The 19,783-nt window shown below is 37.3% G+C and overlaps 1 protein-coding gene across 1 annotated transcript in view; it reads right to left on the bottom strand.

Annotated features, from left to right (window-relative positions):
• KHDRBS2 (KH RNA binding domain containing, signal transduction associated 2) overlaps positions 1-19,783 on the bottom strand; it is a 312,654-nt gene that overhangs the window by 23,779 nt on the left and 269,092 nt on the right. Inside the window, exon 7 of the mRNA XM_009279735.1 lies at positions 11,115-11,197. Within this exon, the coding sequence (XP_009278010.1) occupies positions 11,115-11,197 (83 nt within the window). The remainder of the gene's footprint in view (positions 1-11,114; positions 11,198-19,783) is intronic.

The raw sequence follows: 19,783 nt of genomic DNA, 5'->3' as shown, positions 1-19,783 counted from the left end.
CCAGCATCTATACTTTAGACAGATACAGACAAATGAAACTTTAGCACTCCTTATAGATATATCCCAGTCTGGGTTAGCTTCAAACAACAGATTCTTGAGTCAAGCTGACAGCTGGGATAACTCACAAGGATCCTAGAGGTGGGATTCAGTATTTTAGACAACTCTCATTCTTTTTCACTTCCTCAAATGGATCCTCTGAGGTCTTGGTCTCCTATCTCCCATTATCTCCCTCTTTCTCAATATCATTTCTGTTGAGTAATCCTCAGAGTTTACAACATTCAACATGGATAATTGAAACAATATGAATTGTCAGCTCCTATGCTAACAGGATCCTGTCTAACGTTACTGCAGTCATTTTATGTAAGACTGCATATGTAATGCTTCTCCCTCCTACCCGAGGAAGGGAGCCAGCAGGATTTAACACATAGTTGGCCATGAAAGAAAAGCTATTTACACAAAGCAGTATGCTTCTGCTTGGAAGACAGGTGAGCAAGATTTGCATTCACATGAATTGCAATATATGCAATTTTTATAAAATAATACTTCATAATATTTCATAGTTGAAATGTGTGAATAAATAAATAATCCTCTTAGGAATCTGAAACTTACTGGAACATCTCTACTTAACAGAGCATTATATCTATAGGAAAGACGAGAAGTCTTTTAAATACAGGAACTTCTAGGATTCAGCCTTTAATCACAAATATAATCCTTTACTGAATAGATCTTTAGAAGTAATGGAATTATATGGTGAACATTATAGTGGATAAAGTCTCCCTTTTTCTGAAAGCTCAAGTTTGATTGTATCCAATATTTTTAACAGAGAAGTATGTCTCCATTACAATACTCCCTGGATTTATTTAGTAGCTTACAGCATGCCTGAAGTTAAACTAATCTCATCTGTCTCCAGCATTTTCCTATGTCTGATTTCATGCTACTGCAAATCTGAATTAAAAAATAAAATAAATAATGAAGCCAGTAGAGTTATACAAGCATAGGAGTGAAGAGCCATCATAATTGCAAGATGACTTTGGGTTCTGAACTTTTTGCAAAATCTGAAATAGAAACCAATCTGCCATTTATTTGCTACAATCACAGACACATGGGGATTTCTATTCAAGTATTCTCCATTCCGCTGTACTTTTCTCATAGACACAGAATTATGACCGAGTATTTCAGAATATAATATGAAATGTCTACAGACACAGTATTTGCAAAGGGAATGATGCAGAATTTTAGGAATCCTACTCAGCTTTAGAGGAAAAACTTTTCTCTACTTCACAGTAATGAAATTTGATTCCATTTTGCACATTGAATCAAATAAATGAGAAGTGGCATTTGAAAACAGTTTGCGATGATGAATGCCATAAGTGGATTGCTGTGAAGCTACATAAAATGTCATATTCTAGGCTTCCTGGCTTGATTGATTTCAACAGGTTGAAAATAAAATACGGGGAAATCTTTATTTATGAACAGGTGGATATAAGCACAAAGCTAAAATGAAATATGACAAAGTATAAATACAATGCATACTGGTTAAAAAGTGAGAGAGTGCACAGTAGAGAAAATAATAATGAATATCCCATTTTACAAAGAACCAGTGTGACCACTCTACCTATTGCAGCTTGAATTATATTTATGTGTCTATATATTTTACTATATAGTAATATTTTGATAGTGAGAGACAAGTGAGTAAACCTCCAATCGTATCACCAAAAGATTTAACCATGTGATAATCTACTAAATAAATTAATGATTATTCACAGTCCTGTCTAGCCACCACTTTTAAACTAAGGACAAAATTGTTCCATTTAACTATGGATAGTTCTCTCCACAACAAGTCTGCAGGAACTTTTTACAAAGCAAGCAGTCAAAAACAGTGGGTATCTGATCATTGCTTTAAGAATTTACTAGACTCATTCCACATTCAAGGAAGATCATTGACCTCTCTCAGAGTTTTCCTTCTGAATGCATCAGAACATATGAATCTGAGAAATGCTGTTTACTAAAGGTCCTCAGCAAGATGTTAGGAAAGAGAATATCTGAATATGATTGAAAGTTTCTCAACAGCAACTCTAAGTCTCTGTCTTAAGACTGTTCAGAAATATTTGCTCCCTAGTTCTTTGGTATTCAATTAAAGAGCCAAAGATCTTATTTTTACCCTGAGCATTTCTGCTATCTTTTGCTTGGAAATTCCTCCACAGCATTATAGCTGGGGATTCAATTGGAGGGAGGGTAGGTATTTGGACACGTCAGGAAACACTGAACTACACTACAAGTGGTAGGTACAAACATACTGGAGACATTGGCAACAGATAGGAACTTACTGGAAGTCTGCCAGGCTTCTCCCCCCTCCCCAAATGTCTATCAGCAGGTAAGGAAACTGATAGCTGTCATTTGAAGACTGAATCCAGAAATAGGGATCAGAACTTATCTGCTGTACAACAGCCATTTGTTACTGGCAATAGTTTTCTCAAGTAACTGTTCTAATTAGATTTTCAGAAGTATTCAAATGAAGTTTTCCCTCAAATATTTATCAAAAAAGGTTCTGCACAAAATGGAATATGAGAGTCATTTCTGTCATGCAGGTAGAAGCTTTTCAGGAATTTTGACTCCAAGATCTTTGAAGCTTTTCAAGTTGTACAACTCTAGTACAGTAACATGCTGATCAGCTACTTGGATTTCTAGACTTTAAAGTGATGATAATGAATTAATGCTGTTACATCACTTACAAGGACAAAGGTGGCCTCTAAACTGGGTGGCTCCAAGATAGCTATCACATCAGTGAAAGCTATAAGCATTCTGAATGCTGCTGCTATCTGTCCCTTAGATCCACAGCAGACGGTTTTTAGCAGTTCATTCTTGCAGAATCCTGGCAGACTTATTTACTCTTCTCATGACTACAGATGTCAGTGAGAAGACTGAGAAAACAGGTTTTGTGTTGTAATTTGCACTGACTATTGTTGTATGTACCCTGGCACTGTTGTAAGAAATCTACATCAATACTTGAAACTAAAAGGAGCATCTAAGGTAGTTATGCTTTACATGAGTTGGCCATGATATTAATTTCCTTGGTAGTGGCAAATAGAATTAATATAACTCTTCAGTCTCTTGATACTTGTGCATCTAAGATTTTTTTTCCCCTAATGAATTTTGCCCCTTTTCAGCATAAGTAAGGAGACAGTCTAAACCAGAAAGTTCATGCAGTGCTGCATTATACTGTATTATGAGATGTATTATAGTCTTCAGTTTGTGTATATTTGTGTATCTAGATGAAAATGCTATCTGTGAAAAATTAAGATCTGATATCTTTATTGTGAGATCATCCTGAAGGAATGGTCTAGAATTATTTACTGTAATTTAACACAACATGAAAAACATATGAAAGTCAGTATCCTACTCTATTAAAAATACATTTACGTTTTTAGTTCTTGAAACATCAGATTTACTTTAATTTTTCCTAAAAGGATTTCTATCAGTCATAAAAACTCCACAAATCAAAATGGAGTTTGAGAATGGGGTTACTTTCTTTTTATTTGTAACAAAACAGCTTCCTTAGTCCAATTAGAATATCCTGTGTTGTTATCTTGAAGTAAACCTAGTCATGCATTAACAAAAAGGGGAAAAGGTAACAGAAAATAGAGCTAGAAGGGACCTTAAGATGTCACTTAGATCATTTCATGTACCTATAAGCACACAAATTTATTTACATGATTCTTTACTGAAAGTTCTCTAATGTGGTTTTAAAAGCTATGGTGATGGAGATTACCAAGCACTCTAGTCATGTGTTACTATTCTTCACTCCCTCCTAATGTTAATACTAAATTTCTGCTACTGAAACATAGGGCCATCATTTTTTGCTGAATCGAAAAGGAGCTTGGAGAGAAGAATAGCCCATTGGGTAGAGTCCATCAAAGTATGCCCAGCAGAACTATGTACTGGTACTGCTGTCTTTACAAGTGTACAAGTACAAGTGTTATTTTACTTGCAGCACTGTTCGTGAAGAGCTCATCTTTGGAAACACATGTACGTACAAAGTCTTGCTATCTGGAGGTCAAGCAAGGGTAACCAGGATGAACTGGAGCTCAGGCAAATATAGACTGCTGACGTAAATAATTCCTGGAGATTCAACTGGATAAAATATTCTTTGCTTTACTTCCTAAATCATTTTGCAGCATGTCTCTGAACTGAAGTGATTGTACCATAAGCCACATTAAGTGACATGAGCTGAACTGTGGTCATTCCTGCATATCAGATCAGAAATAAGTAAGTGATCCCTAAATACCCTGTACTAGCAGCCCACACTGCAGAAAAAGGAGCTGTAAACACAAGCTGTACAGTAGATAGCATGAACTTAACAATAGAAACAAGAATAACCAGGAAAACAAAGTTTCTTTTCAAAGTCAATAACTGGTCATATATTCAATCTCAATGGTTGAATATGCTCTTGAAATTTTCAGTGGGTCTGAGTCATTATAAGAACGTGAATCAGAATCGCAGAGCCTATTACAGGTCAAATTGATAGGTATTGCTATGAACATACAGTTACTGGGATACTACTACATTGATATGGTCATAGCAACTATCTGCCATAGCAGGAAAGTGGACATAGGCAGCATATATGCCCTGAAACTTGTTTTTCTCATTATATTTTTGTTACTAGCATTGAGAAACAGGAGCCCAGTGGGACTTTGCACATGACAGCACAGCTATAGGTATGAACCACAAGATAATTATATCTTTTGAATTAAATATAATTCAGTTAGATGAAAGCTATGCCAGTCAGCTTGAAATTCTCTGATACTGCACCTTTCCTTTCTCTCTTCTTCAGTCCTCTAAGATAATTTCATTTTGGCACTTATCTAACACAACGTGTGTAAGTCTTCAGATCATGTAAAAACTTAGAATTTATTTCAGACGTATTAATGCCATCTTTCTTTACATTAAGATTTAGATTCTGTACTACCATTAACCTCTTAGAGATGAAGTTCAGAGATGACATGACCAATAACATGCATTTCTGCATCAGAAACAGAAGTTTGGTTGTTTGCTTAGCAGTTGCAGGGTGGGTTTGCAGTGTGCGTTTGACAGACCAAAAAGAAGTCATTGTCCCAAAACTATCTGCATACCAGCATGGAATGTGTGTCCAGAGGACTGTTGCCTATAGCATTACATAAAATATTTGCAAGATTAACAGTAAATATTTTGCCAAGAATTGCTTCAAGGCCCTAAAATTGGGTTACTGTCATTAGTGAGGCTGGCTCCAGGCAGGCAAGAGAAATGCCCTTCACCTATGTCATCTTGCAGTCACAGCATAGATGAAGATGTGTCATGAGAAGGCCTGTGTCACTGTGGGATGGCAACTGTAACAGAAAAGTTTTGCACTGTTTTCATCTATCTTTTACAACTGAATTATTTATTCTTCTTGTCAGCATGTTACAGGTTTTCTGATATTTGCAAGTCTATTTGCAGCTTAGGATGGGAGTCACAGACTCTTCTTTCTTTAGTAAGCACCCACTCGGCAACGCATTTTGCAGCTGAACTATGTTTTTAACAAAAGCCAGACAGAACAAAAGACAGAGGAACAAGCCAACCAACCAGCCCTGGAAGTCATTGCCAATATACCAACTACCTGTTCACAAAAAACAGAACTGATTGATGTGTGAGTGTTCATGCCAGGCACTGTGGAACAGGGAAACTATATCAAACCCAAATTTTAAGCTTCAATGGACAATCATTGACTTCCTTTGCTTTTCCCTGTCAGGCACCATTGTTTACACTATATATGGTTGGATAGATTATGCACAAGTGGATTAAATAGAACATACCCTTCCTGGTTCATCCCGTGACCGGCCAGTCAGTCCCAGATTTCCTTAGTATCTCTTTTGGCTGTGAGACATGGTACTTTTGAAATGAAACTGCTGGTGCTGGCAGAGACACAAAGGTCAGTGGAGATGACTATAGATGTGGTAGCGGAGCTGAAGATGGCTCTGCTGGCCATCACGGTTCTCAGCTGGTTCATCAGCAACTGATCCACTTCCGCAAAATTGTTCTGTTGGTCTTGGCTGAGGAGTTTGGCCACACTTTGCATGTGCTACAGTCTGATCCCCTACCAACCTCTGAGTAACCAAAGAGGCAGATCTTGTAGATCCTCTCACTAAACTTTTCATCCTTTTCTCCGGGTGATCTAGTGTTCTCAGCCCATGAATCCTGGACAGTGGTGGCGGTTCAACAGACTTATAAGTTCCTGCTAAGAAAATCAAAAAGTGTATTATATTTTGAAAACTAATAGAATTCTCCTACAGCTTCTGTGTTACAGCTGAGTTGGAAATTGATACTTCTACCATTTTGGAGTTTTGTTTCATGAACTTGCTTGTTGCCCTGTAAAAATCATATTTATTTCTTTATATCAATATCTGAGTGGGAATGGAAAGGAAGAATGGTTGCCACCACATGTTCCAACATGGTTTGAAGGTAAGAAGCCATTGAGAATATCAGTGTACTTGAACTGCTAAGAATCATCAAAAAGTGGACAAGCACCATAGCTTTACAGGCCTGCACAGGAACGACATCTACCTTAGCAAGGGAAATTGGGTAGCATCTGATAGAATGGCTCACAGGTGAGGGTTGAGTCTAGCTAAACACCTGTGCAGTGATAGTAATTTTGTTTAATGCCAGAATTCTGTGAGACAACCAGAATATACTTCTTCCAAGTTTTAAAGTGCCAAGTGTAAGGGGAGTGGAAAACTTAGATGGATAGTAACTGGTTGCTGAGATGAGATGATGCTGTTTGATAAGATCAGGCTAATTCTTTCCCTTATCTTCCTTCTGCGTCTCACCATTGGCACAGGTGAACAGGCAATGGTGAAGAGCAGGGATGGCAATCATATTCAGAAAGGGATTTTTACTTCTGAATAGCACGTCTAGGATTTATATTTTTAACCAAAGTTGTCAGACTAGAGGTTCAGGAGGTAAATCTAGCTGGCAGAAAGGGTTTGAGTGTTCTCTGCCAGACTTCCAAGTGCCTAGGGAGTAGTGTATAAACTTAACAACTACTGAATATCTCTTGGTGTGTGTGGGCAGGCAGATGTACTTATCACTGAAAGCCATCTTCACAGTGTATGGAAGGGAGAGGAAGAGAGAGGAAAAAGAGGTTTCATTGAGAAATTCGAAGTGCAGTGCAACATTGCCCATGGGAAGTATGTCAGATCTGATGTCTTCCCCTGCCCACAAATGGTTGTTTCCTTGTTCTCTTTGGCATCGGACAAACCTTTCATTCTAATTACCTTAAAAACTATATTTTGATATCAGTATGAACAAATTTCTAAAATGAGCAGGGTTTCTAAATGTCCTTGCTAACCCTGTAGTCTTTCATGGAATCTTGTAAATAATGGTTATAAACACAATTGGGAAGGGCAGCCAGTTGTTCATTTAAATCTTTGTCCTGAGGTTCCATCCTGTGTTCTGGGTTGTTGTTATGGGACAGGAAGATGAGGAAGAAAAAAGGTGGCTTTAAAAATACAGCTTCTGTTAGTTACAGCAAGACATACCTCATGCAATATAGACTGTATTTGTCATAGCCCATAATTCTCTCCTTCCTAAAATTAGTCTCCCCAAACATAATAAGGTACAGGTGGCACTTACCATAGTGAGGGTCCTGCTGTTCTCTTTCTTCAAGTTGCTTATTGTGTCCATTTCAAAGTGCTCTTGAGGTGCCTCAGCTCATTCAGCCACACAGACTTATTGTGGGTTTCATTCCAGTCTGATCCTGAGACTCTGTCATGGTGTCTTCCACAAGTGGCCCCATCCCCCTATTTTCAGCCTAAAAATCAGACTGCTGTCATGAAGGACAGAGCTCTCTGTCTGGAAGGATGGCAGTAGTAGAGTTCATTAGAGAAGGATCTATACAAAATGTATTGCTGGGCCCGCAACACTGTCCCTGACCTTTAGTACAAATCTTCAGATAATTGTGCACAAAAGTACAGCATTTATCTCTACTTGCATCTGGATGGTCGTGGGGCTTGGTATTTTTGGTGCTCCTTCTACTAAATCATAATCCTATGTTGTAGCACCGTGGTGTATGTCGGTAGTGTGCTCATTTTCTCTGCTGTTGGCAGAGCCTAATTTATGAAAAAGTCTAAATCAGACCTCTTGGGTGATGAAGGACTAAGGGCCCCGAGAAGGAACGTATATGGGCAGAAAGCCTCTGGTGAGCAAATGGGAAGTAGATATGAGGTCTGGAAGACAAAGGTATAGGTAACAGGGGTGGTGGTGGCAGGTAGCCCAAACACTATCTTCACTTTGTGCATTGGGTGAGTAGGGGAACAAGGCACGACTTGTTATGTGCTCTAAAGCACACTTGCATTCAGACCATCCACCCCACCGCGTCTGTTCGCGCCCCCTGCCCCAACAGATTCTTCTGTTTGAAGCAATGAAGAGGGTAAGGCTTGGTCAACATGCATGGTGAGACAGACAGTCAGACAAGAGTTTGTACCTTCTCTAAGAATTTCCATATTGATTCCTTAACGAGCCGTAAAAAGCGAGTCGAAACTCTGCCCTCAATGTGAACAGAAATCTTGGCGCTCTGCATTAAGCCACTAACTACAATTTTTTCTCGTCTCATACTTTAGAATTTCAGTCAATCCCTGCAGAGGGCGGTAATGATATTTTTCTTGCTGAGCACAGACATTGTTTACAAGTTTTTGTTATTTTTTTTCCTGTAAATCACACACTGGATGAGATGAATAAGTACTTTGAAGCAGTGCTACTTATCTTCTTTGTTAGGTGTGTGCATGATATGTCTTGCTCATATGATTGGAGTATACTAATAACCAAGATCTGAGATTGGGAGAAAACTTTTTGTTATATACATCTAACCAAATATTTTGGTCATACTGTTTCATTGTATTGTATTATTTTGGCTCAGTAGGGAGGCATTTCTGTGTAGCTAAATGGCCAATAAGGTACAGAAATCGAAAATGTGTATCTAATGGTCCATTTGTTCTTTAAATCTTTGAAATGAGAAGTGTGCTGTTCCGAAAGTGCTCTCTTTGAAATCAATAGATTACTTGGCGGCATTCAGCACCACTCAACATGGGTAAGTATGACTGCGTGTCCTGCCATATATTACAAAAGGAAATGTTTTAGTTGCAGATTTTAAATAAAGTATCCTGGAGGTTGCTCACGTTAGTAGAAAACATATCTGATGACTAAACTTAATAGCTGTTTAATTGACAAAATTATGTGCCTCTTTATAGGTTTTCTTTCTTGAGTCAAATTATCACTGCCAGTTCTAGCTGGATTATAATACATTCCTCATAAACTTGATACATTTGTCATTTAGTTGCCTGCGACATCAACTTGCAAAGAAATTACAGGTTAATTCAAATGATATAAAGCAATGTCATAGCAGAGAGATTTCCATCTAATTATTATTTTTACACCGGAGGCAGTATCTCTTGTGACAATTTACTACTGTAGCAAAAGATGGGCTGAATTATTTTCAAAAAAGTTGGAGTACATTTGACAACAAGAATATGTACCTACACAGTGACATGATGGGTGCAGCTAGGAATGTATAATTACTTAAAAGTGTTGTTAAAGTATACTTGATGGCGTTCACATTTAGGTGTGACAAATCCTTTTAAATATACTTCACTGGTTATAAAAATACTTACAAAGTATTTTTTATCAGCTCAAGTGCCACTCACTACAGCAGTTCTGGAGCTGAATGTAATTCTGACAGGCATTTTCGTCAGCAAAGCACTCAGCAAAAAAGATGGTTAAACAAAAAGAAAGTTTAAGGTCCTCTGGTCTTTGGAGTGCAGAACCCTGTATGTATACTTTGCTTTCTTGCCCAGTAAGAATCACATTAACTCAGTTAAAATCTGTGTCTTTTCTTGTTAAAATTTCATTTGCCTTTCCACAATCTTACATGTACTCTTAGCAACCCATAAGAGCATTTTCTGAATAATTGGCTGAAGCAATCTTTTATCCTTCAGCTTAACTGTGAAGAAGATGTCATTCCATATTTAATAAACATGGACCAACTGTTGAATTAATATATGAGTGCGTGTGGTGTATGAGTACATAAAAAGCGATCATTTTTGTTGCCTCATTTTAGTGACACAAATCATAAACGATGTGAATGTAGTTTTCCCCATTATTGCACACAGTAAGGACATAAAATAAATTTCCAAACTTGGTTGCTTTTATCAATTCTGAGAGTTGCTGAGAAAGTAACTGGCTGAAAACAGATAGTTTCAGCCTTACTTCAGGCATGCAATTCCCTTCTATAGTTTATCTTGATGGTGGATGCCAACCAGTGGCAGGTATTTACCATCATAATTATTTTTTTTTTATTTCCTTCTGGTTTTGCCCAAAACATTGTAAAAGCCATAAATATGAGATGCCTTTGACAACTTCACACTGGCAAAGGAAAAAAAATTGCACAAACAAGTTCAGAATGACATCAGATAGGAAAATGATTTAATCGCTTGCTTTTTTTAAAAAAATACACTTAATTTGCACCAATTTTAAAAGTATAGCTGCTTGCATTTTTGCTTCATCTGAATAATTCTGTATATAAACTCTGACTGCCATTATTACTTTTGAAAGCTTTTTAAAGTACTGTGAGATTTGTAGAATTTAAGGTGGAAAATAAAACAGGAAATTTACAGGAAAAGCTAAGAGAAAAAAAGTGTTCTTTGAAAAATTAATGTAAAAGTACAAATGCTTACCTTTGTGTTTGGGTGGCATAACTGTTATCATATGCCTCATAGCTTGGATCGTCATATTCACCCCCATATCCATCATCATATCCCTAAGGGCAAAATAGAACACCACAGCTTAGAAGAGTGATAAATCAAATTATATTATCAAGCTGTAAAAGTAGCTTCCATCAACATATAAGTGCTATGTTTGCCCAGTATTATGTAAAACACGCAGCCTACCGGTGAGAATTGTGAATCGTGAAGAACAACCTATATGTTGCAAGGGTAAAGAAATCAGTTACTCATTTAAGAACTCAGCTTATTAAAACAGGAAATTTACAGGAAAAGCTAAGAGAAAAAAAGTGTTCTTTGAAAAATTAATGTAAAAGTACAAATGCTTACCTTTGTGTTTGGGTGGCATAACTGTTATCATATGCCTCATAGCTTGGATCGTCATATTCACCCCCATATCCATCATCATATCCCTAAGGGCAAAATAGAACACCACAGCTTAGAAGAGTGATAAATCAAATTATATTATCAAGCTGTAAAAGTAGCTTCCATCAACATATAAGTGCTATGTTTGCCCAGTATTATGTAAAACACGCAGCCTACCGAATTGAATTGTGAATCGTGAAGAACAACCTATATGTTGCAAGGGTAAAGAAATCAGTTACTCATAACTCAGCTTATTCATCGATCAACTGTGGTGTATTGTCCAAACCACAGTGCTTCAGTGGGATCTACATAGAATACTGATGAATGATAGTGAAAACAATCATTTCCCAGCAATTTGTTATATAAATGGTTCCACAAATACCTATATGAACAAATGGCAGGAAAAATATATTGACCGTACAACATTGGTAAGATGATCATAATATTTGGTCTATTTAAAAAAAAAACAAAATAAGCAACCTAGAGAAACAATATTTGTGGATGTTTGTGAAGGAAGTAATGGGTTATGATTTTTATAAATAACTTACACTAAGCACCTTTTCCTTCATTGAGCATCCCACTCTTTTTAAAGGCATGCTTTTCTGTGACAAGTTAATGAACACTTTAATACAGGTTCCTCCCATCTAACTTCAGGGTCTTAACTGAAGGGCTCAGACAAATGCTCAGTCTGCCTAAGCTAGAGAGACACAAAGAACTTCAGAAGGTGGTTCAGCTCATCTAATGCCTGAATCTTCTACTGAGGGAGCCGTGGGCAATTATGATCCATTGTAGCTGCCTCTGAATCAGAGTGCTCAAGAACCAGACAATAAATAAATAAATAAATAGATAATCCAGGGAATGACTTTTGATATGCTCTTTTTATATGACAGGACAATAGAGTAGGCAAGAAATGCTGTACGGAAACACATTTTTTTTTTCTCTACGAATTTTGGGAGCCAATATTTTTAGTTAAATAGAAACCAAACATTTCGTACTCACAAGAAAATTCTCCTGTTATGGGAAGTGCTAAAGGAAATAGAGGGCTTAAAAATCTTTCATTCAATATTAATTACAGCAGAAGGCAATTTTTTTTTTCCCCACAAGCTATGCAAAGTTTAGTTAGGTTGGGATAGAACGGACAGCATGCGGCAGCTCCAAAATAACAGCAGTCCAATAAACAATCACTCTGGTACACTATCATAACCACATAAAGTACAGTGTTAGTTTGGTACGTCATTATTTCTGCTAATTAAACTCCATAATGATATTGAACTAATTCTGATTTAAAGAAAACATTCAAAGGAGGAAGCATTTGGTTATGCCTCCTTAGGTCAAGCATATTAAATTTGCCTGTCCTTCCGGTCTCCTACTCAGCAGTGAGGGTGAGTGTGGATTCCAGGTGGGAGACTTCACCCCTGGGGTGCTGTGTGGCCTGAAGGAAGGACAGGACTTCAGATGGTGACTCCACTTCTCAGGCACCCATGTCAGCTTGCAGTAAGGGAAAACTTTTCTGGGCAGGAGGGAGAATCCCGTTTGGAGACTGGGGAATGGCCTCTCCCAGAATCTGAAGTCCACACAAACCTTGTCATCTTCCATTTCAGGTGGAAGTGCATCAGTTTGACTTGCCTTCATTGGTATAAACTCATAGCAAAAAGTACAGTTAAACACATATCCCTGTGCCTGCAGTGATATATTTAACATTATAGAGCTAAATATACAATCTTGCTTCTGGGGACAGGATGAGAGAAACAATGAACCACAGGAGACAGATGCTAGTCACATTGATTAGTATGCTACTGGGCAGGATCCTGCTACTGTATAGATGAGGGTGATGCAAGTTCCTACATAAAGTTGAATAGCTAAAAGAAAGACATTTCAGCATGCTTACCCACCATATGAGAGAACAAGAAAGGCAACAATTACAAATTAGCGCTCTCAGTTTCTTGACGCCTGAGGTGGATCAACGTTCAGCACCAGCAGGGCAGAGAACACTTGTTAATATTTGACACTTCTGTGGGTTCATGCTACAGATTTTAACAGCCTCCCTAAAGGCTCAGAGCAGGTCAATACAGTGCAAATGGTTCAAGTGGAATGGTTGGAAACCAGAGACAGAGTAAAAAAGCACAATGTATCCTTAATAAAGAAAAAGTATTTTCTGGATAATGTTCTCTTATTTGTGTCAATCTGTATGAGAATTATCTTCTAATCCTACAGGTGAACTATTTATGTTTAAAACTATTTTAAGTTTAAAATTGTACCCAGACACCCTTATCCCAAAGAAGCCTTTAGGTGTCCAGAATTGAGATCCAGAATAGCTCCTTTCACATCCTTGAAGTGCCTCAAACTCACTGAGCATTTTTCTTCTGTTTAACCTTCAGCTCCTCAGACCCTACACCTTTAATGTTTGAAAGTGTTTCTTGTATGCACATTTTGAGAGATGAAACACCCAGCTCCCATGTAGACCCTGTTAAGATGCAGAAGCTATGAGTTTGAGGACGTTCAAATTCACATATTCTGCGCTCTGTGTGTGATGAGGATGGTGCTCCCAAGAGCAGTTCTGTATAAATCCAGAGACCAGAACCCAGGATGCCCTCTCCAAATGCAGTGCAATCTTCTACTCAGCAATAGGGTCAGACTCCTTCATGCACTCTCTAGGTCTATTAGTCCTTGTATTAAAAACAAACAAACAAACCATATTAAATTGATAAACGTTCTGTACGTGCATGCTGATAGGAACAGAACTGTCCTCTTAGAGAATCTAAGTTATTAGTGCTGTATCCTCACCTCATTGAAGGCAAAAGGATTCATTACCCATGCTGTCAGTGTTTTGAATATGACATTTTTTCTTCTATAATTTCTACGATTTCATTTATCTCACCATAAATCTTCACATATATGTATATAACACTTAGACCTTCCATCCTGTATGTAAGTTCTAATGCCTTTTAATTGAGGTCTGTGCTTTTCAAGCAGAAATGTCTCAGATAAAGCGACTTTGGGCCTGATCTGATCAATGTCCACCACTGGAGAATCCATCTCCACGCTCATCAGAATATGAGAAAACTTGTATGAAAAGTTGATAGGGTCAAGCAACCCAGTTTCAGTGAAGGGGAAGAAAGCACTTTGCTAAATATTCAGCATTCTTTGAAGAGGTTAATGAGGGTGCAGATAAGCAGGACCCAAGGGAAACAGGCTCCTTTGAACTCCAAAAAGTAACTGATGAGGTTTGATTCTCAAGGGTAGCCAAGGGACTGGGGTTGGTTGCCTAGGAAGACTCTTCTCCTGTGTGAGGAGTCTTTTTCCCCATGGTAGCTGCCACCACCATTCAGAAGAAAAAGCTTATTGGAATGAACTGAAAAATATGAAACGGGGGGAACTACTAGAAATATTCAAAGTCAAACTGAGCCATTTCTCGGCTAGGTTTTTATGCCAGGGTGTCTTTATATCAGGTATTTCTTAATAAAACCTCTTTCCGAAACATAAGAAAAAGACCTCTACTTTGTGTCAGGGAAAAGGAAAGTGAGTCTTTCAATGGTTAGGATTTGCTCTGGCCTTACGGTGATACATCCTGAAGTGGAGATAAAGGAACAGAAATACACATCCGGAGCTGCAGTGGGGCTAACAATGTTTATAAACAATTATGGATGATTTTGAGGAGTTTTAGTATAGTTTAGAGTTGAAAAATAATAACCAAAAGATAAGAAAAATTAAGGAAAAATTTTAAAATACAGCTCAATTCAAGAAAAGACTAATTTGAGTATTTACCAGTCTTTCCCCACAAAGTGAAGACAGGAAAAACTCTTAGAAGAATCTCAGAATAGCACATGAAATTAACATTGGGAACAGGCACTTCAGGAGAAAATATGCACTACTCTACCACTGATAAAGAAAATTATAGTCGGGGAAAAAGGGGTGTAGAAGAAAAAAGGGACATAATTGGAAAAAAGACTTATATTCTACTACCTGAGAAAAAGTTAAGTATCAATTTGTTTCAACACCTAAGATATCACTGAGGAAGATTTATTTTATTTACTTAGATTTACTCAAATCCTCTCCAAGCTTCAGATGCTGAAATAAATATTAGAAATACAAACAAAATAATAACTGTCATCAGTAACAAGGGTATCATAATGTAATGCAATCTGATCTCTTTAAACATGAATTTCCTACTTAGTGTTAAAACCCTATTTCAAACAGTAACAGTCCACACTCAAATGCACCAAGTTTAAATCACCTCTTCTCTGAATAACCTTAGAAAATAGGATTTTCACAGCATGCTCTGAAAAATGGTAGGTTTCAGCTCTGGGAAACCAAGAAGGAAAATAATTCTAATACTTCTAATGAAAACTGCCCTACTCACAATATTTTATGTATGTCCTGTAATACATGATAAAATACATTGTAAGGAAGTCAAAACTAATTAGTTTTTTATAGAAGACAGCCCAACTTTTTCTAAAATAGCAGACTGCAAAATATCTAGACTTTTTTTTTTTTTAAAAAGCAAAACAAACAACAATAAGTCAAAGTAAAGTGAGTTATGCAACTCTACTTTACTTGGCAAATATGTGAACAAGAAAAATGTCTGCAGCCAGAGAACCAGGGTAGCCCTTCTCATGAGCTGCACCCAGCAGTACACAAAAATTAGTACTGTTCCTCAGGGAAGGTGAGGGTATAAATCAACCTCTAATTGTAACTCTAAGTAAAACCAGTTGTTTCCCAGTAAAGGAGCCTTTGCATAGTTTCCACTATTTTCTTCTCCTAGCTTCTATAAATCTACAAATGCTGTCTCACTCTCTTTTCTGTTGTGACTTGGCCACATCCATATTTTCTCACACATCCATATATCCTTAAGCTTAGAAGTCTAAAAGCTAGTCGTCTACCACTAACCTAGTGGTAGATTCCCATAAGAATCACAGGACAGAAAGAAAACATCTTTAGAGGTTAATTCATCCCACATACTTTTGACACCTATTTGAAGACAAGTTGAATTGCTCTTTAAATGAGAACTTTCTTTTCAATGACTATAAACGGAGCCTGGGATGCATGTGTTAGATTTAGATAACTAACCTTTAGGTATGTAAGTTAGTTCATTGTTTGAAGGAATTTATTGCTCAGAGAAAGCTGAGCTTGTAAAAACCAGTGCTGCTAAGCTTAATTTTGAAAGGACCTGAGCCCCAGAATGCAATCAGAACGCTGTGAATGATGCATGGGGATGGGTGGGCATGTCAGAATAGCATCTCAAAGAGACGGCACTCTGTTCAGAGAAGATCTCGGGTTAGACAGCCTGGCATGCAACTGACTACACACCTACATCTCAGGAAATGCTAACAACTATGGGAAATCTTAAATCCCACCCCTTTTACTGTATATGAAACACTGGAGAGAAAATAGAGAAATACATCTGGGAAGCCTTCTCCTTCCAGATGTATGGCTCACGCCCTTGGCTAGTCATACTGCCTGTTTGGCTTAATGAATCTTAAAATTTTTCCTGCAAAGAGCATTTAAGGTGATTAAATCGTGTCACAGAGAAATGGCAATTTTAACCAAAGTTAAAAGCAGATCACAGCTATTATACTTGAACCTGTACTACTGTCACCTCCTTCTCTACTTGTTCCTTTTAAAAAAGCAGCAGACAGTGCCATCATTGTGTGTTAACAACGATTTGTGAGTGCTAAGCTGGCTGAGCCTCTCTAGAGTGCCGTAAGGGGGAGGACTTGCCTTCCATCACAGTCACACCCATGAGTTTGGTGCTCAGTCCCCCAGTCATTCTAAGGTGGGGGCAGCTCTGAGTAGATGTAGAGGAACACATCTCAATATATTAATTTTTTGTAATTTAGACAAATGGCAATTTCTCTCTACTGACTACAAAGAGGGGTAAAAACTGTAATTACTTTAGATTTGGATTATTCAGTGTTGAAAACCTGCAGGTAGAGCAGATGAATTTCACTGAAGTACCTGGGAAGTTAGTCTGTTGCTGAGCAAGGATTCCCAGAATCATAATTTATGCTTAGAAACTGAAATTCTGACTAAATCATTCTGTAAGTACGTATGCTTGCTATCATAGCTGGCCTTGGATTCTTCAGCTATACCTCCAGGGTCAGAAAAAAGAGAAACTAGATATTATCCATTTGTTGAAGATGATGTATATCCCCTGCACTAGTGAGATCTACCAAGCGTTTTGAAGATGAACTCAAAGACAAGTAGAGTGGCACTATATCCATCAAAATGATAAATAGTAGTAATAAAAATAATGTTGAAATTAAAATCGGAATACTAATCAATTGAAAAATAAGAGCTCTATGTTATGGACTTCATAAATGCAATATATGAACTAGAGTCTACAGTGCTGAGACAACCCAGAGTAGGTGTGCTTGCCAGAGGTAATGAAGTAATCTCAACAGACTTGACCTCTTAACAAAATCAGTCTTATTCTTCACATACCAGCAATGGGAAACACCTTTATAACTGAATGGTAAAACATACAGAGGTGAACATTTTTCACATAGTCATGGAAATACAATTGAAATTTCAGTATAATCACAGTCACAGAGATTTTGCAGATTCAAAGCAGAGAACATAAATGAGCTATTCATGTCCTCATATTTCAACGGTTTAAATAAACCTCATGTTGAACAATTAGAGTAAAAAGAATGAGTCAAACTAAAAATATTTACTACCCAGACATCCTAAAATTGATGGTATTTAAGATAAAGATTGGGCAGGGGCCACAGAAGCAAATAGCTGTGCAGTGCCAAAGCAGTCACAGCAAAACAGAATCTCAGACACTTCAAGAAATTGCTGTGTACTCTCCTAAACGTAGCTTTCTCTTTTTTCTCTATTTTTTTCTGTAATTTTTCAACTAAATGCAAAATGAATGAATAACACTTAAAATACATTTTGGTATACTGAAAAAGAAAATCAGAATGGAATGAAAATGTAAAAGAGTAATAGAAATGAGACTTTTCTTAATCCTTCTGTATTTGCAAGACTGTAGCCTACAGCACGGTTTGCTGCTGCAATTATACCACAACATTCATCTGACTAACATCTTTATTTCTTCAAATCCTTCTGTTAGCTCTCCTATGCTCATGAAGTCACACTAAAACTTCTAATTCATGTGTCAAAGCTCTGTATATCAGCTGCTGCTTACATCCATTTAACTTGTTGCACTTTCCCTGTCCCCTAACCTTGCTACCATCAGCACTGAAACCATTTCCTCTCCCATTTTACTTGTGCTTTTTTTCATATTGCCTCTCCTTATGGAATAGCAACCTAACCTCAGTGTCAATCTTTTACTCAGATCCTATTGCACAGGAATGCAATGCAGAAACATCTCTTTCTTCCAATATCAATAAAATGACTTATTTTAGTAATAAGCAGCAAGTGGAGATGAAAAATAATCCAAGGTATCTTCTTTGTGTATCTGCAATAAGTTGCATTTTTGCACTTGTCTATGATTCTGAGATCCCTGAAGAAAGGATTTTTAATTGTTATTTTTACTGATGACTTATACTGCTTTACATAGTACTTGAGTGATAATATATTACAGCAGCAAGTTGCACTGGTGACAATATATCACATAAATGGCATTTAAATGAAAGATTTATCTTTCCCGTGAACTTAAATGAGTAGAGTAGAAAGCAGCCTTTGGCTGCCAAGGGAGGATGGGCTGTAATACACCCACTATTAGTTTTAATCTCTTGATGATATCTAAAATTTCTCTTTCCAAAATTTCAAGCAAAGCAGATGGTGAACTTCTTGCGCATCCTGATGCTCCACCAGCTGTATAATCAATAGATGGAGCTGACATAAAATCTGCCCGTGGAGCAGCGTTTCTTGTATTGTAGATACAGAAATCATTACAAGTATCTGCTAAAGACTGACAACTCTTCTGTCTGAGTTTAGCAACTTACTGATGGTTGAAAGCATTTCACAATGGTTTGACTTGCTAGACACAATGCCTTAAAAGTAAACCATTTCAACCTTAATTAAGCTTTATAATAATCCAGGAAATGACATTTCCAGATCTTGAATGGTTGGGAATTCCAAGGAATTCTCCTTTTTATTTTCCAACCCTTGAAAACTGGACCACAGGATTGTCCATCTCAGAGCCTGTAAATGTGCAAGTAAATGCTGAGGTACTGGCAAACAGCAGAAATGCTTTGATAGGTGCTTTATAGGACCTTGAATTGCATGTAATTTTAAATCAAATTTTACTCTGATGTATTATGAATACTGGGAGTAGGCAGATTAAATACAACTTGGTCAAATGCAAGATAATGTGCTCTAGTAAATACATCCTCAAATTCTATAAACTGCCCCTGTCTCTGAATTTACAGAATACCCTCGGGAAAAGACCTGTAGGAGTCATCACGATTAACAGCTAGGAGATCTGTCCAATTTTACTGCAGCATTAAAACAAAAAAGCTCCACAAAAATAGCCTTATATTTTCTATGTCAAGAAAAGAAAAGAAAATATGTTAATTCTATGTTCAATCCCATTGGTTTTGATCCTTTTTTATCCTCTATTTAAATATATGTAACCATTAAGGATTCCATGAGTTAATAATACATAACAGTAACAAAACTTCACAGTGGAATTAGAGACAAAATTGTTTAAAGTGCTCAAAACA

Source organism: Aptenodytes forsteri, unplaced genomic scaffold (assembly GCF_000699145.1).
Source record: "Aptenodytes forsteri isolate BGI_AS27 unplaced genomic scaffold, ASM69914v1 Scaffold115, whole genome shotgun sequence".
NCBI lineage: Eukaryota > Metazoa > Chordata > Aves > Sphenisciformes > Spheniscidae > Aptenodytes > Aptenodytes forsteri.
The sequence above is the reverse complement of the archived record's forward strand: the minus strand, read 5'-3'. Positions and strand labels throughout refer to the sequence as shown.